The sequence below is a fragment of the Passer montanus genome, unplaced genomic scaffold (assembly GCF_014805655.1).
Source record: "Passer montanus isolate IOZ18808 unplaced genomic scaffold, ASM1480565v1 scaffold4, whole genome shotgun sequence".
NCBI lineage: Eukaryota > Metazoa > Chordata > Aves > Passeriformes > Passeridae > Passer > Passer montanus.
This window is the reverse complement of record NW_024368818.1, coordinates 18,637,328-18,663,755: the sequence shown is the minus strand read 5'-3', so window position 1 is coordinate 18,663,755 and position 26,428 is coordinate 18,637,328. Positions and strand designations below refer to the sequence as shown.

Sequence of the window (26,428 nt, the reverse complement as noted above, 5' to 3'; positions counted from 1 at the left end):
GCAAGGTATCTGTGAAACAAGGAGATCAACAGGACATGGACAGACTGAAATTTGATATTTGAGTGTGCAAGAGTTTGACAAAGCACCTCAGGACAAGTTTCCAGCTACACACTACATCCTTAGTTGTGCGGGTCTCCCTCAAAAGCAGGGTTTAGACAGGAGCAGAAATAACGCAAGAAATGCTCAAACAAAAAATACCAAGTTTTTAATTTACAAATTCCATAGAACACAGTTACAACGCTCTCCTACACAGCAATCATCCCTTGTAATTTGCCACAGCAACTTCTATCCAAATACAAACCAGGTTTCAATCAGGACTGAAGTCTGGACCTTGTTAAGCTTCACAGTTTACCCACAGCCCTCCCTGCCACTGTGACAGTGCTTCTGATCAGAGGTATCCTCATTAGGCAGTACAGGAGTGCTGGAAGAGCTCTTGTGTGGCGATGGCACACAAGCACTGTGTCCTATCTTGGATGGCCTTGTGACAACCCCTCACCGTGCCAGGAATCCCCTCCAAGGGGTATCCTGGGACTGGTCTCAGCACTGTGGCTTTACTCAGCCTTTTGTCTGACAGGAATTCTCTCAGTCAAGACAGAGACGTAGAGTTTCAGCCAAGCGTATGTGATTCCCAGAGCACAGTACACAGAGGTCAGCAACAGGGGGACAAAAGGGAAGTGCTTTTTCCAGAGGGTCAGGGGAAATATGATTTCACAGAAGATCTCCAAGGGCACTAGTTGGATGAGGTAGATTGTTTCAAGCCAGTTAAGTAGAGCTTTCTCTCTCCTGTCAGAGAAATTAAAGAAGAGGTAGTGTTAAAATATGTTAACTGAAAATAACTATTACGTTTTTCAGCTACCCCAGTCAAAGAGAATTTCCCATTAGATCACCACAATGGTTTAAATAACAAGTTAAAGAGTTTGAGAAGGAAAAAACCAGTGTGATAACCAAGAGTACAGCTCAATGTCCTTATCAAGTTCCAGAATGCCTTGGAAGCCTAAGGAGAAATCTCATCAATTGCTCTGCTTCACTTTACTCTGTTTCAGTGAACAACTGAACAGCCCTTCATACAAAGACTCGTTCCACCAAAGTTGTTTTACAACAAAAGACTGGAAATGTCAGATTTTTTAACCTCGTCCCCCGAGCTGTCTGTAGGATGGACTTTTCTGTGAGCTATCTCTCTTGCAAAGGACACTGATGGCAGGAGTTTACTGCAGGTAGGAAAGGGAATTTCATGTTTTGGCAAGTTAAAAACAATAAACTTGCAAAAGCTCCCTCTCTTAACAAAAACTAAGCTCTAATGGAGTTTTTTAGCTAGCACTCTTGAGACAGAATGACTGAATTCTTAAATAAAGAAAATCACCTACAAAAGCAGGTACCTGAGGTACTGCATACATGTTTACAGTACTTCATTACAGCTCGGATTTGTCCTGAAAAGTTTGGGAAAGAGGGAAGTGGGAACTGCAGGGGTTGTAAGGATAAGCACTATCTTTGGCCAAGTGGTAAGAGATCCACAGGCTGCGAAACTACACAGGGTGACTTTGGCAATTCTATGTTCTGCCAAACAAATACTTGCAGTTTTGTTGACAAATTACAGCTTGCAAACAAATGTTATTTACAACCTGTCCCTCCCACACATTAAAATACTAATACTGCAAAAATCCACAGTACAATAAAATAAACCATCTGCAGACAAATCACTGTCGTAAATGCTAGAATACAGAATTAAATCCTCAGAGGTTACAGCACCACAGCTCCATGCTCTAACAAAGCATGAGGCAGGTGGGAATCCACAGCCTCCTGGGACTAACTGGGCAGCTATCACAATAACCAGGATGTGCTGCAATAATCCTAATTTAAGCACTGCCTTCTGAGAACAGAGGCAGCAGCATCTTTTGACTAGTAACACCTTAATTTGACTCTTCAGCATCAGTTTTCTGTGCTGCTTGTCCCTTATGACAATGGCTGTTCCAAACACCAGAAGAAATGCTGTTGTTCCTGGCACTGAGATAAAATTTCTTTAATTACCTGAACAGAGATTTCAATGAAGAGAAGCTATAAACAGTAAACAGCAGCATAAGCAGTATTTTAATTGGAAGTTCTGGAAAACAAAGAACATTATGTACTTTTAAAATTAATAATAAAAAACTTTTGTCATATATATATTGTAGTATTTTTAAATCTTACTAGTCACATTTGCATTATCTGGCTTTATTTTCTCCAGACCTACATGTTTTACTGCTTAGGATACCTAAAAATAAGCATAAACATTTACTGAAGCAAATGCCAAGCATTTGCAATACACTTACTTCAATTATCTATAAACACACTGAACACATCAATTATAATTACTATTTGAGATAGCATTACAAATAAGATTTTCCTTTTCTAAAGAAAACACAAACAACTAGGAAGTGACTAAAGCCAAAATGTCAACCAAATCAAGACTATTGAGCTCTATGTTGCAAACTGTATAAAAATTAACTAATAGAAGAACATTTTACCTGGTGTTGTGAACAACAATGGAAAAAGTGAGAAATGCCCTGTTGTTGCCAGAATCAAGTAGATGCCAGCGTCCTTGGCTCTCTGAATAGACAATAAGCTAAAAATGGCAATAAATTGTTATGTTTTTGTGTTTTAGCAAAGAAACCAAACTTCAGCAGAACACAATACAATTGACTGAAGACTCAAGAACAAGTCAAAGAGTTTCACAGTACCCCATCCCTGCTAACACTGCACCTGTGATGAAGTCTCCTGCTTCCAAACCATGTGGCCTCACAGATAAAAACACGGGAAAAATCAACCAAGAAACCCTTCCTCAGAAAACCACACACCCATTGAACAAAACTATCAGCAAGGCCCAGCAGAAAACAAGAGCTTAAACACCACAAAATATCTGAGGAAAGAAAATATTTAGTGATGAAAAAGTTTGCAGCAATACTGGTTAGGCAGTTTATGAACTACAGCTTCAGTTCTACCCTAGGCAGGCATGAAGCTCTTTTGGTAGAAACTGTGTATTGTTCTGGTCAAACACAGTGCAGAAGATCTCTTTCCTCAGCTGGCTCCTGAGCAATCTATCCAGCATTTTAACATATGAACCACAGCAACTATCAAGGTTTGAACTGTGCCCGAAATTAATTTAAGTGCACTACACTGTTACAGCTTAAGGCATTCTATAAAAGAGTTCCTCTTCTGAAATACTCTGAAAATAAAGTGATTCCCTTTGAGGATTCCTCAACAAGTGGCTGCAGGTCCAGTTTGGCCAACTACTCTGTACCAAATTGGCTTACCTTAAAGGCAGAATAGCAAGGAGTATTGCTTTCTCATGCACGTGCCAGCCAAACATGAAGGAGCTCAATGCACAGAGAACAAGGCACTGTAGAAAGCCTCGGGGCCCTTGAGGTTTAAACCAAAGACAGAAAACAGAGGGCTAGAAACAACAGGCAAAAACAGGACTTCAGTGAAAAGTCTGGCAATCCTGAAGACAAGCCATTGTCCAAAGAGATTTGTCAATGCTACTAAACACCACTGCACCCAGGTTGTGCTTGTGTGGCACAAGTGTTCTATTGCACTGGAGGAATGAATCCATTTGCATGTAGAAGTAGAGACTGAAGGATTTTTGTTGAACTATCAGGAGGGAAAAGCAGACTGAAAGACTGCTTACTCCCAAATAGCCAACTCCCTGCTATTTGTACTGTATGCAAAAATTGTCTGCCAATCTAAGCCACTAAACACATTTTGTCAGTCACTACATATTACTAACAATGTATCTGTTGCCCCAGAATTAAAATTCATATGACGTGCATACTATCAATTAAAACCTATTAGAGACAAGACACAAAAAATTTCAAAAAATATTAGTTGTTCTTACCAATATAGCTATGAAAGTAAAGATTAATGTTGCCAGTGGAGTCACTGAAGGGAGGACAGTGTGCTGAAACTCTTGAACCAGCCCTCCTGTCATGGAGGCTTTAGGGATTTTTGTACCATCAAGCAAATTGCACTTCAACCCTAAAAACATAACATAAAAAAGTACAAACTGATAAATCCTAATAAAGAAAATGAAGTAGCTGAACTAAGTACATGGCCAAATTATTTTCTTTTTTTGAAGGATGGCAGAGGGAAGTGATTGATCTCTGACCTATTGATGATGCACTGGATTATGTGGACAACCACACGATTTATGGCAATCTGAAAACATAATTTACTGCCTACATATCAAATGGGGAAGAATAAAATCCAGAGAGCTCTATCTGCAAACAGGCACCAAAAAGCACAATTAACATACTGACCAAGAACTGTCAGTGCTTTATCCATGGCATTATACAAAGCCCAGAAGTTAGGGGCCCAATAGGCATGGCAGAGACCTCGCTTGAAAGGGAAGAGCCGTGAAATGACTTGAGGCAGCTGACCCTACAGAAAACAAGACCAAAAGAAGTGGCCACTTTAGATGAGACATGGTTCATACAACACAATTTTTATGACAAAATTCTCTAACTGTTCAGGGGAATAACATGTGAAAAAGGGGTTATTACCAATACTAGGAAGGGTCCCAGTGAAAGAGCAGAAACAAGACAGACAATCAGTCCCAGAAGAGTTACATGAAGAAAGCTGAAACTTCTCCACTTCAGGGATCCATCTACAAGAAACAAAGATTAAGGAAACAGCTGCTGTGAGAAGTGGGAAAGGAGACAAAGCACTCCTCACTGACAAGAAATTGCTAGCACCTATCTAAAGGGGCACACAGCTTTTTTATGTCAATATATTCAGTTACTTCCTTCAACAGCTGGCATTTCTTTTGCCCACATTGCAGCTCCTGCGTTACACAAGGTTTCAGTATTTTCCAAATTTAATTTCCCTGTTCACATGAGGAGGCATGTTTCAGTGCTAAAAAGTGGGGAGATGCTCAAAGAAAGTCTTTGAAATAGTTTCTAATACTGTCTAATTGTTCCATACCCAGAATAATTCTTATGGCTTCCAAGTGACACCTGCAGCTTGTTTATGTTGATTTTTCTTAACAAAGAGCTCTTAAAGGAACAGGAATTCTACAAAACAGATTTATTTCAAAGATCCTAACAATTCTGCTCTCAAGAAGAATTTTTGTTTGAGCCATTTTGTTCCAGTTCTATCTGCAGGTCTTGACTGCTCCCCTAGTTCCAGTGAATAACACAACTCCCCCTGAAAGCCAGTGAGGAAGACCCCATCTTACCTGCATTATTTGCAGTAAAACAGTAGGACCGTAACAAATAAACACCATATGCTGGGGCCACATACACGTAGATGTGTTTGAAATGCAGAAGAACAGCAAAAATAAGAGCACCCTCCAAATACCTTTTCTGAAAGAAAGCAAAACAAAACATAAACTTTTCTCTTTGCAGTCACGTTTACTGTTTTACTCCTAAGGTGATGGAACATTTGTTATAAGTATTAAAAAGAGTATTTACTTCAAATTACGAATTCAGTAGTGTTATATGTAACAGGTATGGACATGGGAACTATCCTGTCACACAATCACCTCTTCACAGCTTCAGAAGTATGTTTTCTAAGGACTGGTGATTTGGAAGAAGATATAAAGGCCAAGAAATTATGCCGCTGGGCCCCAGTGTTATTCAGGGGTAACACTGAACATAGCTTTCTTATGAGGAACTGCAATGCTGCAGCATCAGCAAGAATTATTGTGAGTTTCAAGTTTTTCTCTTCCCCACAAACTCAATAAATAATTACACATCCAGCTTCACATGGCTCAACATGAAGCCACTACCATTGCCCACAACACGAGTAGCCCCATGAATTGAATTAATGCACCCAAAATACACATGACAACAAACAGACAAGAGTCACTTGGTTTACCTGACACAGCCGAGCAACAGAAAGAAGCATCAGCCCAAAGAGGAAGCCATTGTACTGGAAGTGAATATCTGAACTTGAGTCAAGGAATAAAGCAATCTTTCTTTACTGCTGTGTTCTGGAGGAGACTCAAAGTTTTGAGGAATAAATTCAAATGAAAATAGAATTTAAATCAAGAAAGTAACCTTAAATTCATAGCACACAGACACAACTAATTATTTAACCTCACCTCTAAGTACCATCAGATACAAATTACACTAATGCTGGCATATCACCTTGATGAAATGAAACACAACAATCTACATATGTATTGTGCAAATTTTGTAATATAAAACAAAAAAGGTTAAATCTCCACTTTAATTTTAAAGTTATTAGTTTCTGCCACACATTGGTTAATGCATGGTGACAACAGCCCTCACTTTTCTACCACTTCTAAGTATGCAATATACACAAGAACTATGACAGAAAATTAAGTCTTTCCTTTAAATGCACACTGTGCTAAGACTGATTTGCAGGACCTGTAATTTCCACAGTTATTTTTATATAGGATATGGACCTGTTGGAGGGCATTCAGAGAAAGCCAGGAAAATGCTCAGAGGGCTGGAGCACCTCTGCTATGGAGACAGGCTGAGACAGCTGGGGTTATTTCAGCCTGAAAAAGGGAAGATGCTGGGGAGAACATGTAGCTCCTTTAGAAGGTGCTCCAAGAGAGTTGGATAGGGACTTTTGACAAGGGCATGGGAAAGGGGGAATGGTTTTAAACTAAAAGAAGAGAGATTTAGATTGGATATGAGGAAGAAATTCTTTATTATGAGGGTGATGTGTGATTGACACAGGCTGCCCAGAGAAGTTGTGGATGCCCCATTCCTGGAAGTGTTCAAGGTCAGGCTGAATGAGGCTTTGAGCAACCTGGTCTAATGGAAGATGTCCCTGCCTAAGGCAGGGGGTTGGAACTAAATGATCTTTAAGGTCCCGTCCAAACCAAACCACTCTGCAATTCCATTATTCTTCTTTAGAAAGTCTTCCTAATTCCCATATAAAGTTAAACCAATTGAATACACTCTGAATCTTAGAACACTTTGAAGATTTTCCTTGCCACAGGACAAACTTGGAACCACACCCAGAACACAGAGCCACTCTGCTAATACTCCAGTAGGTGTGCAGAGGCGGAACAGCTAGCAGAACAGGCACATTGCTGCCAGACTGGTTGGTCCTCCTCCACTCCTGACAAATCAGACCAAGGACTGACTAACTTCCATTTTGCCAAATAGTAATTCTAACGAAAACAAAGTTATTTAACTAATCCCAGAAACAAATCCAGCAGTGCTACTTGCTATGACAGCAATAATAATATAGGATTATGCGACACACTGTAAGAGGTTGGTAAAAAACCAAACAAACCATGAACAACCCACAATGGTTTGAAAGGATACGATCCACAATTAACAATCCAAAATTCCACAAGAGAAGAACGGCAAGAATAAACGTTGGTTTTTCCAGGATATCCTTTGCAGCTCGTTTTCCATTTATACATCTGCAGCACCTAAACAAGAGCAGAAGAAACAGAAGCTTTAGTTCAAACATACAAGCAAAAACATTGTTGGTTATAAGAGTTAAGAGCTGCACTTACTCTGAAGTTTGCCACTTGACCAGGATGCAAGGCAACAATAAAATTCTTGCTAAATTCATCAAAAGCAGACAGTATCATGAACAAAGTTTAGTAAAAAAAGGATTTTCAATTTCAATAGCTGTGGTGTGTTCCACATGCTAAAGCTTACATTAGATAACAGCCTCAGGTTCAAGTCTCCCATTCAGTAAGTGTAAAGCTGTCACAGCCTGCTTGCCATCATGAGCATTGTATTGCTGCTTTTGGAAACAGCACAGGGAGTTGTATTTAACATCCTCAGCTGGACATGGACCCCTCCCTGGCTACCGCTGCCCCCTGCCATATTATGAGTTATTTCTGTTGGTTAAAAACAACTTATTACTTCTCAGTGTGAAGCAATATGGTTCATATGAATTCTGAAAGCAGTCTTAAACACATTAAAAAGTTACAGATCATCTGTGTTGAAATACTATTAGTGCAACCTCCATGCCATGAGCAGAACACCTTCCACTAGACTGGGTTGCTCAAATCCCCATCCAACCTGGCCTTGAATTTTTCCAGGTAGAGGGCATATACCACCTCTTTTGGCAAAATGACTCTGAGCCTTCAGCCTCACATTCATACATCTGTGAGTCAAAACAGTAAAAGGAAAAGAAATCACAATGCAAAGCTAGCTAGCATAAAGAAAGTAAATAAAGGAGCTTAGGCACGGCTCCAATCAGAGAATTTCCTACCCAGGTTTTGAGCAGAAAGAATAAGATGATGAAAGATTTTATAGCCAAATCATTAAAGTAGGCAATGTATTTCTCAGAACACCCCCCCACTCTACTCTTTAGGGATAAAGTAAGTAATTCTCCATAAAGTCAGGCCACACTGAAAGCATCCAATCCTAACTACATCAGACTTGGAATAATCAGTTTATCATCAAAAACACTGGAGCAACTTTGCATATTTTATGACATTGCCATTTTGTGACAGATTTCCTTTATGCTTCTAGAAGAACAGAGTAATAAGAAAAACAAGAGGAAAAACTTGTTCTGAGCACATCAGCTGTCCTGCAACTCCTACAAAATGAGTCCAGTGACAGAAGCAAACCCAAGTATAACACATGAAACAGCAGCTGGTGTCCAAGTGCCTGCAAATCCATCACATGTAATAGAACTGCATCTCTAAGAACTACACCTTATCTTGTGTTTAGCAGCGTATTCCAAGATTCTCCTTGAACAGGTTCAAGCAACTCTGGCATATCCCTTCCTTTGCAAGCTCATTTGCACAAATAGTTACTTCTTGTGTCTACAGAACAAGCCTACATATGAAACACTACCCACTGTCCCTAAAATCAGAACATTAAGACTTACTCATGAACTGCGTATATGAAGAGGGTGTCTGTAAAGATGACAGAAAGCCTTTGGAAGAAGATGGTTGCACGACTGGCATAATTCAAGTTCTCAACAACCAACATCTGGGGGTCAAAGTACTTGGCAATGTGAGAGAGTACATATTCAAACCAAGCAAAAAATGGTGGATAATCCAGGGTCCATTCTGAGGATGCCTAAAGACAAAATAAGATTAAATAGTTGATAACAAATCATGCTGTTTGCAGTCCTTCAGATACAGCTCACTGCAGCAAACCAGCTAATGCATTTTCTCTCAGTACCCTCTATGTAACTTAAACCACTCCACAATCAGCAGCCAGCTCTGTGGTGCTTTCAGCTGCTCTCCTGCAGTACTGGTAGAGATGTGACATCTCCTGATTAGCAGAAAAGATTACAGAGCATCTTGTGCACCTGCACTTAACCAGTATGTAACTGTTTGTTATCTATAAATCTATTACAGCAGTGGGGCCATTATTACAAAGTCTCAGTAAAATAGCTCAGAGCCAATATTAGTCCATAATGGAGTGATCACCAACACAATCAGCCTTGCTCCAGCCTCAGAATTACTTTCACTCATCAGTTAGCAAGACTTAACTCTCAGAACCATACCAAGATCAAGTGGCATTACGTGGTCTCTTCCCATAAGGACAGTCGTTATGCCCTGACCAGGAATTAACTCCTTGGCCGTGGAAATAGGAGAAGAAGAGGCATGAACAGAGAAGGTTGGGATGGGGTATATTTTTCAGTGAGCATATTCCCAAATGCTTATGCTGTATTGATGAAAGGCATCCTATGTTCTGGCACAGGGTTAATGCTGGCATTATAAAAATTTCTTTGTCAAACAGTCCTTGGATCAGTCCTACAAAGTTCTGACCTGCACAAATCATTTACTCTTAGATGCTTATGTGGAGTACGAGACACTACAGAATCTATCTATCTATCTATCTCTGTACTCCAGCAGATACCAGGGGACAGACTGAAACCCAATTAGGTAGGCTGAGTCTATGACAAACCCAAAGGTGATTTGTCTGGATAAAAATCAATGCATGGTACTAGCACACCAGCAGAGGCTGAAAACTTGAATACAGCGATTGATTTCATAATGGAAAGATGTATATACCCATTAGCATGACTCACTCTTTATTCTGGTAACTGTGTAGCACCAATGAGAAGAGCACAGACACCAGCAATTTAAGAGTAGGATGCAACTTGCTCTGGTGCTACACAGCCTTTCCAATAAGCCAAGTACCTTAATTGTTTTTCCCATTTTGCCTTCATAAGTACTTACAGATGCCCCAGCTAATTTTCATTTCTTAGCTAAAGGCTACACAAGGCCAGCAAATTGTGACTGGCATCTTTTTGTCCCACTATATGACAGTCAGCAGCCATCCCTTCCAGCAGTCACAAGGTCTGTCCTAGCCAATGTGCTTGTAATTCATACACAGCTAAAACCACCCCAAACATGTCCTTACCTCATAGTACCACTGAGAGAGGGGCAAGCTGTGGGTGATGGCAAGCCAGTTCCTATGGACTTCAAAATCTGTGGAGTAACTACAGAAGGTGTACATTAAGTCACACACATGCATGCACTAAGAAGGGAAAAAAATCAGAGCACATCACCACATGCAGATAAGGAAGCCTCTATTTATCAGTCCTAGGATGCTACTGCGATCAAGTAACTGAAACAATAAAAACGATGCTGCTTAAGAATTAATGCTTTGTGTAAAAGATGTATCATAGAATGGTCTGGGTTGGGAGAGACCCTAAAAACCATCTCCTTCCAACGCCCCTGCCATGGGCAGGGACACCTTCCACTAGACCAGGTTTCTCAAAGCCCCATCCAGCCTGGCCTAGGACACTTCCAGGGATGGAGTATGCACAGATTCTCTGGGCAGGCTGTGCCAGTCACCAACCTCACAGTAAGGATTTTTCTCCTGATGTCTGATCTAAATCTCCCATTTTATTTACTTTAAAAACCAGTCCTCTTTGTCCCATGACTGACCATGTAAGAAGTCACTAATACAGGTGCTTATAGGGCAAGAACTATTTACAGCTTGGCTTTTCGGACAATTAATACGAAATTCCAAGTTCTAACTGAAACTTAGCAGCAATTTGCTAGGGTTTTTTCCCAGTATAAAAACTTAAAATTACAAAACATTAATGTTTCAGCACACTTTCGGCCTTCCCGAAGAGCAGCCATCCGGAACGGGCCAGCAGGGCTTCCAAAGAGGAAAGGAAAGCTGTGCCACGCGGCGGAGGCAGCGCCGCCTCGCTTCCCTCACGAACCCGGGAGGCACAGGGACCTTCGGGGCCTCCTCAGGACCGCGACCCACGCTGCCCTGCGCCACCCGCCCCCGACCCGACCCGTCCCCGTCCCGTGCGGTGCGCAGGGAGCTCCTTACTAGGCGGGGATCAGGAGGCACTTGAGGAAGGACACGCCGAGCGCCAGCGCGCGGAACCAGCCGCGGCCGCCCGCCGCCATGGCGCGCGCCCCCCGCCCTGCGCATGCGCCGGCGCCCGCCCGCGCGGGTTTGAAGCGCGCGCGCCCGCCGCGCTTGGGGCGCCGGGAGCGGGGCTGCGCGTGCGCGGGGAGGGCGGGGCTCCGTGAGGGGCTGGGACGGGAGCGAGTCGGAAGGGAGGGAATTTAGGTTATCAGAAATTTAAGGCACTGGTACAGGAAGCGGTGAATGATTAGCCCGCTCGAACACAGATAAAGAACGCACTAAGAGAACGCCTGAGACCAGAAATCGGCACTGGATCAAAGGCGCGGGAAGAATGAGTGCATGGACTGAGGGTATGACAGCTCAGGGGCTTCTCTGTTGAGAGTCCCGCTGTGCAGACACCCAGCTTGAGCTGACCTGCTGCTGTACCAGGCTATTACTATTTACTTCTAGAAATCCAGCCCCTGAGGCTGTTGGGGAAGCTCGGGTTGAGCCCGAAGAGGAGGAAGCATGCCTGGCAGGGAGTGTGGGTGAGCGCTGAGGCCACCCAGCCTCCCCTGGGCAGAAGCTGCTTTGCAGTACACCAGCTTAGCTCTGCTCCAGGGAGGTGCCATCTCCAACCTGTGTTGCTGGTGTCCAACTCAGCTTCCAGGTACAAAGTGCTCTTTCAGAGGAACAGGCTCAATTTCTTTTTAATACCTTCCTGTCAGCCTGGAGGGTGGATGCATACAAGGCTGATGCCTTTTTAGCTTCCTTACAGCAAACTTCCATCTAGGAATAGTATCTTGTAGGATGCTACACTACATGGAATCATACAGTTAACATGTTCAGTTTTTATTTTTCTTTACAGCAATAATGTATTATTTGCTCAAGCTCAGGAACTAGACACAAGTCTAACAGTAGCAATGCATCAGGGTTTAAGTAGGCTCCTCACTGGCAAAACAAATCCTCTGTTTATAAATGTTTGAAACATAAATGAGCTAATGCATTTTAAATGGTTTTGATTATTTACAAAGGCTTGTTCATCCAAGTTTTCTACAACTGCACTAATTCCTGGGGACCTTCTTGCACTTCCCAGCCACTGAGAGGTCGAGGGTAAGCATTACAAGGAAGCAGTGGTTAGAGAAAGGGAAAGCTACAAGTGCAGCAAACATCACTCATGCTTTTTTTCTCAAGAAATATGTCAGGCAGAGCACCTCCTGCTTCACTCACATTTTATTTTCTGCTTTCTAAAATACATATTAGTTACAGCTCACAGAAGGAGTTACAAGCAGAGGAATGCAATCAGATTTTTAAATGTGATAGCGCTACAGGCCCTCTGTGAAGGTGGTAAGCAACAAAGACCATCTTCTCGCACTTTTCAAACACTATTGATTCAAAAGCATGGTTTTTAGTGTGTTGGGGTCCAAATTCTGATCAATGGGAAAATCCACAATTAGGAGTTGGAGCGTGAAAATACTGAGGGGAACGCCCAGAAGATGAGGAGAAAATAAATTATTAGATACAGCCCTCCCCTATAGGTTCTTTTTTAATTGATTTCCCAGGGAAAACATTCCTTGTGTTATTCCCAAGTGAACCTGTGAGCTTGATCTGGATATGTATACACAACCAGCCCTTGTTGCACAGACTATCTGTGATAACTGCCTCTACTAATTCACATATGAGACTGTTACTGGGAGGGCCCCACATCAGCACTTCTTGTGCCCCGCAGCTTTGTGTCCATCAGCATGCAGATGCAGAATGGAAGTTAACATGTTGCAAAATACATTGAACGTCTAGGCAGAGGCACCAAGTTCTACAGGACAGGGTGAAAATAAAACTGCCCAGAGGAGTCTTCTTCCTAACTTCTTCATTAATCTGTGAAGTATCAGAAGTTCCTAGGCTTATTTTCCACAGTCTGTGGCTGAAGGCAGTATTTATCACTTCCACCAACCTCATACACGGACTCCACCAGCCTTTCCACCTCGCTTTTTATTCCTGGGAATAAATCTGATTGACTGCAGATATTTGCTGCCAGTGCTCTCGAGCAGCAATTTATACTCAACAACCCAGTTATAAAGTTCTAACTGCAGCAGTGCAAATGCTTGGTGACTCGAAGCACATGCAAATTGAAGCAAAGCTGCCTGCTCCTGAGAAGCTACTAGCATAAGTCTTGGCAAGACCCATAATTAAAGTGCACAATAGGAGAATAAAACTGGAAAGGACCAGTGATCATTCTAATCACAGACTTGTACTAAAATATTTGTCTCCATTGTTATCTTGCTGGGTTTATTTTTTTTTTCCTGAACACATATTTTTATTCTCCCCCTTCTAAAACATGTATTTCTTGTTAATGTGAATTCCTTCAGATCTAACTTTTTACAACTACTTCTTTTATTTCTTTACCACTGCCTGCAGAAACAACTCCTCCCAGCCTTTAACAGCTGCATAAATTAAGTATCTCTTATTATGTATATACAGTTTCAGTCTCATCATTGTAACTGGACACGGTTGGATATTTAAGAGATATCAAGCCTAAAAACACACAAAGAAGTCCATGAGTGATTCTTTCTGGAGTTTCGTAATAGTCTTTTTGCCATGTAAGAAATACCACTGTGCTGTGCACATGTGCAGATCTGGGAATGCCATTAGACTACAGCTAAAATCTTGTTTATCATCTGCCCTAACTCTGGTGTTCTCCTGTAACACTATTGAACACTCTATTCAGTGGTAATTTAGGAAAAAAAAAATGAGGCCATTAAAAAAAAAAAATCACAAGGCTTGGCCTCATTTTGTACACTAAGGTATTAAGAGACACAGGCATATGGCAGAAGCAGGAGTTATGCACCAAGATGTGGAAGAAAAGAGTCACACAACTTTAAGGGAAGAAAATGTCACTAGATCCTTTCCAGGAAAGAAAATGTTTGATCTGAGAGTGAATATTCCACTCAGCAGTGAAATAATTTTTAGATGTTACTGCTAATAAATGCCAAGTGCTTTTCATGACTAGTGATGGGGTTGTGCTATACTTAGCATGGCTTTTTGCATGTTTGCTTCTCTTTAATTCAGGAAAACTCTTGAAAAGAAACATTATCAGTGCTGTTGACTTGTAAACAAAAGCAAGTTACACCTCCAGGGCTCAGAAAAAGAAGGCAAACAAAAAACAGCTATTCAGATAAAATGCAAACAAATGCTCTGGAGAGAGTATGTTCCTATAAACAGTCATTATATTGTAACTCACAGACTGCAGAATTCGGGAGCAGCTATAAATTGAGCTTAGTGTGGAGTTTGAAATAGCAGCTGCATTTGTAGAACATATGTTTGATTGCAATCACAAGTGATTCACTTACCGCCCATTTCCAGCATAAATAGTACCTCATACTTAAGGATGTTTATTTGCTTAGCAAGTTTGTGGTACCTCAGGTTTTTCTGTTCCTTCCAAAGCATGGCTGCACTCATGTCTTTGTACTGGTTGGAAATTTTGCATCTATTTATGTATATAAAAAGAGATATTTTTCATCTCAATGTCTGTTAATAAATGACAGTGATCTGGGGCCAGCTGTACCTTTCACTGATTAGTTTCATGAGCACAAATGTGTATTCAATTTGTTCATCTTCTGCATGACAGACTGATGGGTTAAAGCACTCCAGGTGAAGATCTGAGTCCAGTTCTCTCCTGTTACAGACTACTCTTACTTGCCTTTCATGAAGAAAAATGCAGTAATGATACACCTCTCCCACGGAATATTTTATTTTGCTGAAACAGAATGGAGCAGTACTGATCCAGAGCTCTAAAGGGTGTAGGTCAGACCTTCCCACCTCCACCCTTCCAAATGAGATCTAAGCCCGCTGCTCTTACCTTTGGATAAACTCAAGGTGACAGGAAACAAATTCCTACTGGTATTATTTTAGTCATGACATACAAGAGCTCTGGTTACAGATAATTTAAAATCTACTCTCAAGGGTGTGGGTTAAAAAGAAATACCATCAACAGTCCCCAAAATCTCTGTTATCATAAATTCAGCAACGGCATATCTGTTTCAAGTCACAGATTTGATGAAAGAGGATTCATTTTACAGATCATACTCGTATTACCAGCACAGATCATCCCTGTCAATGTCCAGCTGACTGTCCACTTTGTGCTTTGTAATTCAGAACTGGGATGGAAAAAAAAAAGAGTTCTTCCTAATGCAACTAAATATAGAAGAACATGGTGACTCAGACTGGAATTTGGCCACAAAATTTGCCATGTTTAGTGGTTCTGAGCGCTTCAAGCCAATCAGTGCTTTCTGACAACATGGTCCCACATATATCATGCTGGTTTAGCACCAAGTCAGACAAAGGGCAGTGGTTTGTTACAACTGCAGAATGTGCATTTTACCCATAAGCATGCTGATTTGTGTTGTTCTTGCAGTCACAGTTTGGGACAGTAAAGATATATTGATCATGCTGTTTTTTTACAAGGAAAAAAAGCTTCTTTATGCTTGTTCACAGGTCAGCTTAATGTAACAACAGAATAGTTACTTTGGGAAACAAGAACATGTGCATTATTGAGCTTTGCAGCCCTGTGCTAGAAACCTTTGGAAGCACTAAAACTCCAAATGCAAAACTTAGTTATTGCATTTTCCTTTCTATCTCATTAAAGATACCTGAAAATGTTCCAGAGGCCCTCTCATGCACTCAAAGCAATCTGGTTAGGGAAATACAGTTAAGGTACTTTTAAGCATAATTAGCCAAGAAAGAACCATCTTGAATGTGGCACAAATGATGTTTGGAGACAACATGCAGCTAGTGAGTTATGATCTTCATTACAGCACAGACCAGGTGTGTAGGGAAGAGTTTGACCTCTGGTTTTCCACTGCTTTCCTTGTGGCAAGCTGAAAATGAAGCCAAGCAAGCAGGTATAATTCTTTTAGTGACCTGACCACTTCACAAAGATTTTAGACAAAAAAAGGCTCAATGAACCAGGATAGGAAAAACGACCCTCTGTTTTTGTGATGAAAAATATTAGGTGGAACCTGGTGAGAATGCTGTCTTTTAAAATGAAATCCATCCTACCCAGAGAGCATCCCATGCATTCCAGGCACTGCTGAAGGGAGATGTGCCCAAAAGAGGCTCAAATGTTTAGAGTACATTTGGGGGCCTCTGCCCCAAAATCTGTCTTCACCTTAGAAAGTTTCAGCAGCATCCTCCAGACAAATATTAACATTGTAAGAGAAAGAAAAGGACTACTTGTCTTGGATGCCTTTGGAATGTAAAAGTAAAGATTTAATCTTCTTGGTTTGTAATAACACCATTCTCTCTTCTATGGCTTCCTTGCCAGTCACATTATTCCAACACGGCTTCCCTGAAAGCACAATAAAGCACAGGCTCTCTCAAAGGGTTCAGAAAAAAACCCAAGCCAGCTTCACAGAAATCCTTTGTTGAAGCCAAAGAGATGGGATCCCTTACTCATTTGCAACTTGTACCATCCTTTACAGCTGTCTTTAGTGCATGTGGGAAGGTTTCTCCTCTGCAGATCCAAAGCTTCTTGAATGCTCTGCACAGGTGGTACAGCAAGGCATGGCAAATGTGCTCCTAGGGCTGTCTGCTGCACTGCAGCTCCATGGTAACTTCCACTGCATCCGTTCTCCAGACAAATTCCAAACCATGGTTACCGAACTCTCGCATCCCCTGGCAATGCGGGTTAAGGATAACCCATTTTCCAACTGGAAAATCTAAAGATGACAGAAGTTAAGTGATTTTCCCCAGAATTATACAGCAGGTCAGAGGCAGAGGCAGAGGCAGAGCCAGTCCTTAATTCAGGCGCTAGACAATATCGCTTCTGTCTGGAATATGGACATATTCTGTAAGGTCATAGTGGTAAGTACATTAAAGGAAAATCATCTCCTTGTTAGTGACTCTTAATCCAGATAAACATGATTCTGAATTAGGCTGTAAGTGTGTTTTAAAGGGAAACACTTAACCTGTGTTATCTCCATGCTAGCACCACAACAGCCATTCCTACTTATACCGAATTAGGCGAATAATCTTATTATTCATGAAATCTGAAGTATGTGGATGAGCAGAATCTATGCAGAAACCATCACTCATGGCTATTTTCAGCACTTCTTCCACAAACACCTGGAAACTATTGATTTGCTTATTATCTGGCACCACCCAGAGTCTCTTCAAGTTCTGCCTGGTGTACTCCTCTTCGGGAAGGCCTTCCACACTTGCAACCCAGTCTAAGGTCAAATGGTTGGGGTCCTGCAGGTAACTGGATATTGAGGAAAGGTTTCCATTGAAACAGTAGTACAGTTTGGAACCAAGAAGCTTCAGGAACAGGCATGACGTGGAGAAGATATGAGCACTGAACACTTCCATGTTGGAGGAAGACAGGCTGTAAATCTGGGGTGCTTCTCGGACAGTGAAGTGAACAGTCTGGGTCTTCTGATCGAGGGTGATATTGAGCATGGCATTTTTCTCTGCTTTAGAAAGCTCTACCTCCTTCTCCTGCAAAGCCTCAATCAGGGGCTGAATTTGATAAAAATCTACTTCCCGCCGCAGTAAGCCCATTTCCTGAAAATCTTCAGGAAGGTCCAAGTGAGAAGTTCGTAAAAAGTTCAGGATATAGCGGAAGATTTTGCCATCTCTGTCAATAAAGCAGTTGCCTTGGCTGTCTTTCTTGGTTGGGATCTTCCCACTAAACATGGCCCCCAGCATGGAGTCTGGAAAGCTAGTCAGAGTGGACAGAGAGGTGGTATAGAGTTTTCCTCCAACATTGAGCGTGATAGGTTCTGACATGATGGAAAAGTCACGGTGCTGGGACTAATTCTAAAAAAAAAAATTAAAAAAAATCCAACACCACACATTTAGTTGCATTAATCTTTCTGAAAGGTTAAAATACAGAGATAAATAGTACTACATATATAAGGGTAACCACATGGCAAGAATTCACCACAGAAATTAGAAGTGAGGAATTATTTTTTGAGGTTGTGTCTTGAGAACAAGCATAAGGATATTTTTTCTCCTAACAGATTTGAACAGGACTTTGTTTAATTCAGTTTAGTGCCAGAAATCATGAGCCTTCCAAACCTTTACAATTATGCTAAAAGTGAATCTCTCTCAACAATACCTACAATGAGGGCTGACTTCAAAGTAGCATTCTGGGCTTGTACGATCTCATTTCTCTCACAAACAGAGAATTTAGAGGGCAAAAAGAAGGACAGGACAAGAACTTGACACAACCCAACATCTTCCATAGTGTTTGAAGCTATGATTAGAGTAACAAAGCAGTTCAGCAGAATCCCCTGATGTATGTCTGAGTGCAGTCAGCATAGCAGGGAGCCAGGCAGCAGTTGCTGCCGTAAGCACATGACTGTTTGTGGTTTCTTTCATCAAAAAAAAACCCACTAGACTTTCTTCTTCCATTGTGCTTTACCCTAGAAAACATTTTCTAATTATGTGGGGCCATATTCCAGTTGACACTGTTTCCATGCCGACTCTCTGCCATCAGCTGACATGAACTAAGGATGGGATAGTAAGGTGCAGTTAAGCTGTAAGAAGGGATACGCATGACTCCCCTTGGCCTCCACCATACTATCTTCCTCCTTTATGCCACCTCTGGCACTCATCTGATCCCACAGTGAGTCAGTTTAGGGAGAAAACACAACATTTTCTATTCAGCTTGCTTTGCTGTATGTTGGACCTGGACCAGTGCCAGGGCTGGGGCAAGGGAAAAGAAAGGAACTGTGCAGCTGTCTCCATCGCAGTTCAGCTCAGCTGTCTTGTGCAAGTGGGCCATTATTCCTGCTACCTGAAGACCTGCAAACCTGTTTTTTCGTGTTTGCTGAATCTAAATAAATCAACAGTTCAGAAGGAAACTCACCAGTGTTTGCTTACAGAGGCAGGAGGCAGCTCTTGCTGTAGTAACTACAGCCATTCAACAGAAAGCTGCCAAACAGCTCCCTTAAAATTGAACTTAAGTACAGGCATTTTCCTAACTAGTAATGAAATAATCATAGATACTACCACTATTATCAGCTCTGGAGTCACAGCAAAATGCAGATAGGGAGAAGGTCATCTGTGCTGGAATATAAATTCTTTCATGGCTGCTAAAACCCAGATAATAGTGCTTAATAGCATTCTAAAACAAATACATCTCTAGACAGCAGCTAACATTTTGCTAAGAAAAACTGGCCCAACCTAGGGCAGATAATTAACAGGTCAAAGGAGAGCCTGTCTTTAACTTGTTGTTTAAGACTAACATTCCACTTTGTTCTTTAGCCCTTGGCACACAGCCTATATCCCACTGGACAATAATGGAAAGATGTAGATCTCTAAATCTAGAGCGCTTTCCCTGTGTATCCCTCAGTCCCCATGCATCCAGCAAAACTGGCAAATAAAGATGCATGTGTAGGCCAACACAACAACACATGCATCGATGACCACAGACCATCCTTGTGACTAACCTCAGCCAAATATACTCTAGAAAAAAAACCCTGTTCCAGTGTTAAACTCCCCTTGGCACTGTAGTCTCAGCATACTTCCCACTCTTGAAGACTTCAACCCAATTTAGAGTCAAGAGCTGTTTAAACCTGATCATGTGGAGGCTTCAACTGATCTAATTCTGTAGCACGAGTGGCTGCCATGGATTTTTCCCCTAAGGGCTTGAAATATGTCTGCAAAAGCATTGCTACAAGAACAATCAGGCATTCACAAAAACAGCCTAAAATGTGTTTTACTTTTTTTCACATTTCATCAAACAGAAGCTTCCCCATACCTCCCTACAGCCTGTAGAAGCAGGACTGATAGTGGCTCCAAAAATTGTGTTCATTGCTTCCCACCTCTGCTGCCCTTCAAGCTGCTGTAGACTAAACAACCTGTTCTTCCTTCATAGGTGAAGCTTTCAGATTTTTGAGCTCACACCTGCTTATTTACACCATGAGAGTTTTTCCTCAAGCTGTCTGCCAGACTTAGTCAAACACAGAGCAAGATGTTTCCCTTTATGTGTCTGTGACAAGGCTTCACTTGTCAGAGCTCGTGGACAAGACTCATAACCCAAAGGCCACCATGCAGCCCAAAGACACAGACCTTCATTTCACTCATCATCCATCCTAGGTTTACTCTGATCCAATGCCTCACTGATAGCCCGAATGAGAGGCAGACAACTCGGTCCAACCTGAGCAGATAACTTTTAAATCTCCTGTAACTCTTTTCTTATCAGCAGTCCAAAAGGGATGTTGCCAACAAAATATGGCAGTAACATGAGCTCTCTGAAGCTGAAGCCTGTATCTGTGCTGGTGGGAACAGCACCAGAAATCTAACCAAGCCTTAGCTCTGGAGCTGGAAGAGTAGCACGGAGATTGGGAGCCTCTCAGGTGCGGGCTCTGCTCCTCTCCCACCTCTGGGCATTGCTCAGACACATGCCCTGGACAGCTCATTCTGCTTATGGCTATTCTGCATTCTAAAGACCCATACAGACTAGATTTCCCTCTCCCAGGACACCAGCCTGCTCTGATTTTGAACTTGCCCCTTACCTTTGCACTAGATTAAATTTTAAACATTTAACGAGGCATACATCTTGCCCATGGATAAGGCTGGAGGATAACTATTCCTCAGCTGTCATTCCTAATTGTCTTCTTTTGCCTAATTCATCCCATTTCTTAGAGGTTTATAGATTTATAGATTTATCTTCATAGTGTGAAGATTAATCAGATAGTCTGGGAACCTCAGGAGAGCCAAAAACATGAGCACAAATGAGCATGAATGTCTACTGGATTTATAATCAACCTGGACTTAATGCATTGACCAACGAACATATTTGGGAGTAGCTGGGAAAAGTCAGTCTTTGCTGCTTTTTGCCCTAAACACTTGTTTATGAAAAACTGGCTTTCATAAACCTCTAAAAATTAAATAAAATGAGTTGTACGTTTTCTCTCTTTAATCATTCAACCACTATTTGCAGAACCCAGCATGGTTTTTCAAGCCTGGGTGCTTTGCTAATGCAATATAAATATTGTCCAAGAATGCAGTATGAAAATCACTTCTTCTTGGCGAGATTTCCACAAAGAGGAGGTACCAAGAGCATCTGATCTTGGACATGGCAGACTACTGGTCTAATGGAAGGTGTCCCTGCCCACAGGTGGGGGTGGGTTGAACTAAATTATCTTTAATGTCCCTTCCAACCCAAACCATTCTGTGATTGTATGATTCTATAACCTGCTGTCACCAAGGAGAAGTACAAATTGGGTTACAGTTCTTGGAAGCAGAGAATTACAGTAAAGTATTTTGTGTAGTTCCTCCCCAAGTAGCATTTAAAATTCACTCTAATTAGGTCAGCTAGAGATCTAATTTGACAGCTGAAGATGCAAATTTGGCCGAAGAACACAAGATTTATTTTGTGCTTCTAAGAGCAACCTGTATTTAAATACCTCTTTTAATATCATGGAAGAGGGAAAAGTCTACATTTGATTTAAAGTCATGATCATACCATGTGATGTAAATTGAGAGAAACCAGCAGTGCATGGTCAGCTTTACGAAAAAGTCAAACTCCTGAACCGAAGCTGCTGTCTCAGCATCTAAACATTTCAACTGACCACAGCTTGTAAATTTTAACTTGGGTTTGACTCCTAGGAGCATCCTCAACAGCTGCATAGAGAACATTTCTGTAATAAACCTCTACCCCATGAGTTTAGTTCAGCAAAGAACTGGTTTGATGTTGGGAGAATCATGGGGGTTGACACAGCACAAAGGTATGGAGGTATGCAAAATGACAAAAGTGAACTGTTTTCACTGATCAATGCCTTCACATATTTAGAACCATTATCATACCACTTTGTTTCATGATAATTTTGAATGTAGAACAGCTTTGGATAAGCTTATTTCCCCTCTCCTGTATTCATAACATTTAACAGCACTTTAATTAGCTAATAAATAAAATTCTATATACCTAATTTAACTGACTGCTTGTTCACCCAACTTGGCAAAAACCCACAAGTGCACAGTAATAATCAAAACAAAAAAAACCCATTAGCCATGATTTGCCAATGTAAGTAAAATGGCACAAATATTACTATGTTTATAACCACTGAAAAATACATACAGCTGTAATCTATCCTTTTTAACAAAAAGAATGCAGTTTAATAGAAGGTCTAAAGTTATATGTTTATATGATTGTCAAAAGATAGCCATAGCTCTCTATATATACATGCATACATATATTTATATATAGACAATTTAAAACAGGATTCTAATTGGGAAAAAGAACTGATTGCCAACACACACTTCATTTTAAAAATGTCAGGGAAGGAAAATGAATCAATCCTTCTGGATTTCAGAGGCAATGCCCAAGATGTGGATGACCAGCTGATCCTAGTGTCATTCAGGGGATTTAATTAATGAGATTAATTAAACACAGAACAGCAAAGCAAGAGCAATCTGTAATTTGGTTGAAGAGGATCATGTTGAGTTGTTAAGGTTTCTAAAGTCCATCCTACAGGCTACTTAGGGCCTCTGAAGCCCTTACATGTTGTATTAAAAGCATTAAAATTGTAGCTCCTGAAATGCAAATTAACATATGCTGTTACAGAAATAGAGTTTTTTGCCGTAAGATGTAGCATTACATGGCCATTTACAGTCATTGTGTTTAATGGTTTTAACATGGAATCACACAATTATAGAACAGCCTGGCTTGGAAGGGGCCCTAAAGATTATCTTATTCCAACCCACACCCCATGGGCAGGGACACCTTTCAGTAGACGTGGCTGCTCAAAGTCCTATCCAGCCTGGCCTTGAACACTTCCAGGGATGGGGCAAACACAGATTCTCTGTGTAGCCTGTACCAGTGCCTCCTAACCTTATGTCTAATATGGCAGGTTAATTTTATCATGTAGCCTTCAATAGCTCAGCTGTGAATATCTCTCCACAACTAAACCTTGGAAAATCTGTATTTAAGACAGTGAAATATGTGCAGCTGCTGTAAAAAGTAGTTGAGGACTGACAAGGAACCGCAAAATATACACACAGGAAAAAGAAAGGAAAAACTAAAAAAGAGAAGAAATTAATTATTTAGTCTGATGCAATGAATGATGCCTAAGTGGCAACAGAATTAAAGCAAGCCAGGGACCATTTCTGCAAGCATCAGGAAGAGCAGCCAGACTAAAAACCTCTCTGGCTTTTTGAGTATTGCCCAAGAGAGCTGGTGAAAACCACATCAAGTAGACAAATGTTACAAGAGACAGATCAGGTAGTGCTTTATAGGAAGTAATTCTGCCTTGGGAGGGGCAGGATTGATTTCACCTCAGAAGGAAGCATGAAAAAAGAAATAGCTGGGCACCTGTTTGGCTGCTGGAGACTTTAAATGGGATTCAGCAAAAGACAGTTGTTGCAGGATGAGGCTCCAGTCTGCTCCATTAGAGCATATTAACTGTGAACACATAATCAGAGATGCAAAGATGCTCCTTCCTGTGTGAAGCTTGTTCGGCTTTGGGTTTTGCCCACACCTGGCATGTAGCACTTTGGTCCACTGTGTCTTACTGAAATACATTTTGGTTTGAGGTAAAAATTCCAGTTTCTACAAAACACCTGAGCCCTGAGAAAGCAAGCAAGCAAGCAAACAAGCAAACAAACAAACAAACAAACCAACCCTCAGAAAGTTGAGAACTCCAGCCCTGGACACAGCCAAGCCCAGGGCACTTGCTGCAACTCTACCTGCAGAACAGTTCTGTGCCTTGTCCCTTCTCAAGGGGACAATCTCATGGAGGAAATCCAAACCCTACAAGTTTGTGCCTTTCTGTGTTATGGGGGCTGCAAACAAGGCACTTTGAAGCCTAGAAGTCACCTCTTGAAAGACGAGATAAAAATAATAGTAATAAACTAACTAAAGGGGGAGGGCAGAAACAACAAAGAAAATAGTATTTAAGGGATTAAAAAACCCCAACAAACCACACCTCAACTAACCACTTACCCAGCTTTCAGCAGACAGTAGGCACCAATGAGAGCTGAGTTTTAGGAAGAATTTTGGACAAAATCTTTTGCAAGGATAGACTCGCCCCTCCCTTCATATATCCCTGATCACATTTACTTAGCTCAGCTCATCCTTTACAATCGAAGGTTAAACATTCACAATACAGTCTCTGCACCCTATCTGCTTATTTATGGCAACCTTAGAGAGGAAATCCCATGTTCTCCCATCACTGCAGAACGGACCCACCTGATTTTGGACACTTACTTAATATGAACCCCTCCAACTGAGCAGCACGTAAGAGGCTTAATTAAATTCAGTCCGTGAAGCAGAGCATGGCGTGCCTGCCAGGAGCAATAGATCCCAAAATGAAGCGCCTGCGGGGCGGCACAGCAGCTTTTTGTTTCGGGACTACTGTGGTGCCTCTGGAAATTTCCAGCAGGCGTTTGGGGAAAGGCCGCTCACCCCGAGGCTGGCACGGGGGACGTGGCGACGAGCTCTGGGAGGGGACTCAAATTCCCAGCAGGCGTGAGGCAGGAAACGACGGGTCACCCTTCCTTTCTCTTCTTGGAACAGAATCCCTATCGATCTGCCGGCGGCTGCAGTGCTGGGAGACAGACATACTGACTATCCACCTTCGGAGCGCAGCTTCTTATCTGCCAGTTATTTATATTTAATTTATATTTCATTTTCTGACCCCGCTTTCTGTTATGCACAGAAACGCTGTTCTGCCAGTGAGCCGCAGGAGGGATGGGGAAGCGTGAACGGAGTTTTGTAACAGCCCTGGTTTGCTGTGGGTACGATGGTGTGTGTTCATCCCTTTCCAAACCTGCACCTCCACGCCCTTGAGCATCTCCTGGGCTGCTTGCTTAGGGATGCAGCTGAATGCAGGAGGCTTCGCCTAGGCTCTCTGCAGATGCTGAATTTACGCATAAAGAGAAGGGGAAGGGAGGCGGAGGTAGGGAACTAGAGCTGGTGCCCAGCTAGTAAAAGCAAGGAGCAGTATAAAGCAGAGGTCAGGTTCCTCCTGAGAGTACAGGAACAAAAGCAGCAGCGCACAGCAGGGAGCAGGAGAACGAAAAGAAGGTTAAATGCTGCCGAAGGAGAACGGCTGACAAGATGGAGGGGGAGAGGGAGTGCAGAGCCACAGAGATGCGGCTGCAGCCAGGTCTGGAGAATAAAAGCCAAAGTGCTGCAGTGCTCAGCGCTCTCCTGATGACCTTCAACACCCGTAGGCTCAGGGGCTGCTGGGTGGGCAGTGCAGATGGTCAGGAGGCACTGCCACCGCCTGCCAGAAAGGAGCCTGCTTGGGGTCTCAGGGCACTGGGAGCATCACCTTTCCTTCCAAGCTGATGGAACCCTTTGTGCAGGCCAATATACTATGCCAGTTCTGGCAGAAGTTTTCACTGATTTTCAATGTCCTCTCCCAGCACCCATTTAGGTATCACTTGGCATGCCTGGAGTATCTTCCTGGTACACTTTATTTCCGTCAGGGACCACTTTATTTTGTCCCCGAACAACTTCACAGCAGACGTGGTAGCCACCACCTGCTTGATGGACACACGGGGTGGTTCAATAATCCAGTTTCCATCTCATCTCCCACTGACACCATTGTTTCCTGAGCATCCCTGCAGTGCTGGGATGCTGCCGCACCACAGCAAAACCCACTCAGAAATCCCGCTAACAAGGTAGGCATCGCTCAAAATCAGACCCTCTGGAGGGCATATATCACACCCATCACCCAGCTGGACCCAGCTGGCTTCATGTCCCGGGTGTGGGCATACTGGGCTTGGATTCGCTGTGAATACTTACATTTCGGAGATGTTTCATTGGAAGGGGGCAGGGGAATGTGCAAAGTTTGCAGAGTGGCGCTGAACGCGACCCTGTTACGGACAATCGTAGGTACTGCTCCTCCCTGCATAGCCAGGCGTTCCAACTACTGAATTAGCTTAAAATGCTAAAAAAATAACCCCAAATTCCCCTTCAGAAGGGGCTCACCCGTCCTTCCCGCATCCCACAGCGGACCAGCTGCGCGGCTCCCGGCCGCCGGTCCCCGCTTCCTCTCCGTGCCTCAGTTTCCCCCTCTCGGGGAATTCCGCTGGGGGTGCCCCCGGCCCTCCCCACGCCCCCCAGCCGGGCGGATCCCCCCCAGCCCCGCCGGGGACCCACCTGCGCCCCCTCCAGCCGCCGAGCTCCGCCGCTGGCCGAGAGGCGGAGAGAGGCGGAGGAAGCGGGG

General features: G+C 42.5%; 2 protein-coding genes across 5 annotated transcripts; both read right to left on the bottom strand.

The window, feature by feature from the left end:
• Positions 1-180: 180 nt before the first annotated feature.
• Positions 181-11,338, bottom strand: ALG8 (ALG8 alpha-1,3-glucosyltransferase). The gene is made up of 13 exons (XM_039718507.1): positions 11,229-11,338; positions 10,299-10,377; positions 8,809-9,002; positions 7,278-7,387; positions 5,848-5,915; positions 5,207-5,333; positions 4,533-4,636; positions 4,290-4,410; positions 3,869-4,008; positions 3,288-3,427; positions 2,502-2,599; positions 2,026-2,098; positions 181-783 (listed from the first exon to the last, which is right to left on the bottom strand). Exons 1-13 carry the CDS (start codon positions 11,306-11,308, stop codon positions 552-554), a joined length of 1,566 nt encoding a protein of 521 aa, XP_039574441.1. The 5' UTR covers positions 11,309-11,338; the 3' UTR covers positions 181-551.
• Positions 11,339-12,082: 744 nt separating this feature from the next.
• Positions 12,083-26,409, bottom strand: KCTD21 (potassium channel tetramerization domain containing 21). Of its 4 annotated transcripts, none has more exons than XM_039718640.1 (2): positions 26,362-26,409; positions 12,083-18,062 (listed from the first exon to the last, which is right to left on the bottom strand). In XM_039718640.1, exon 2 carries the CDS (start codon positions 18,030-18,032, stop codon positions 17,250-17,252), a length of 783 nt encoding a protein of 260 aa, XP_039574574.1. In that variant the 5' UTR covers positions 18,033-18,062; positions 26,362-26,409; the 3' UTR covers positions 12,083-17,249. The 4 variants fall into 4 exon arrangements, with proteins under 4 accessions (XP_039574574.1, XP_039574575.1, XP_039574573.1 ...); XM_039718641.1 differs by lacking the exon at positions 26,362-26,409 and adding an exon at positions 24,442-24,909; XM_039718639.1 differs by lacking the exon at positions 26,362-26,409 and adding an exon at positions 24,460-24,907.
• Positions 26,410-26,428: the final 19 nt, after the last annotated feature.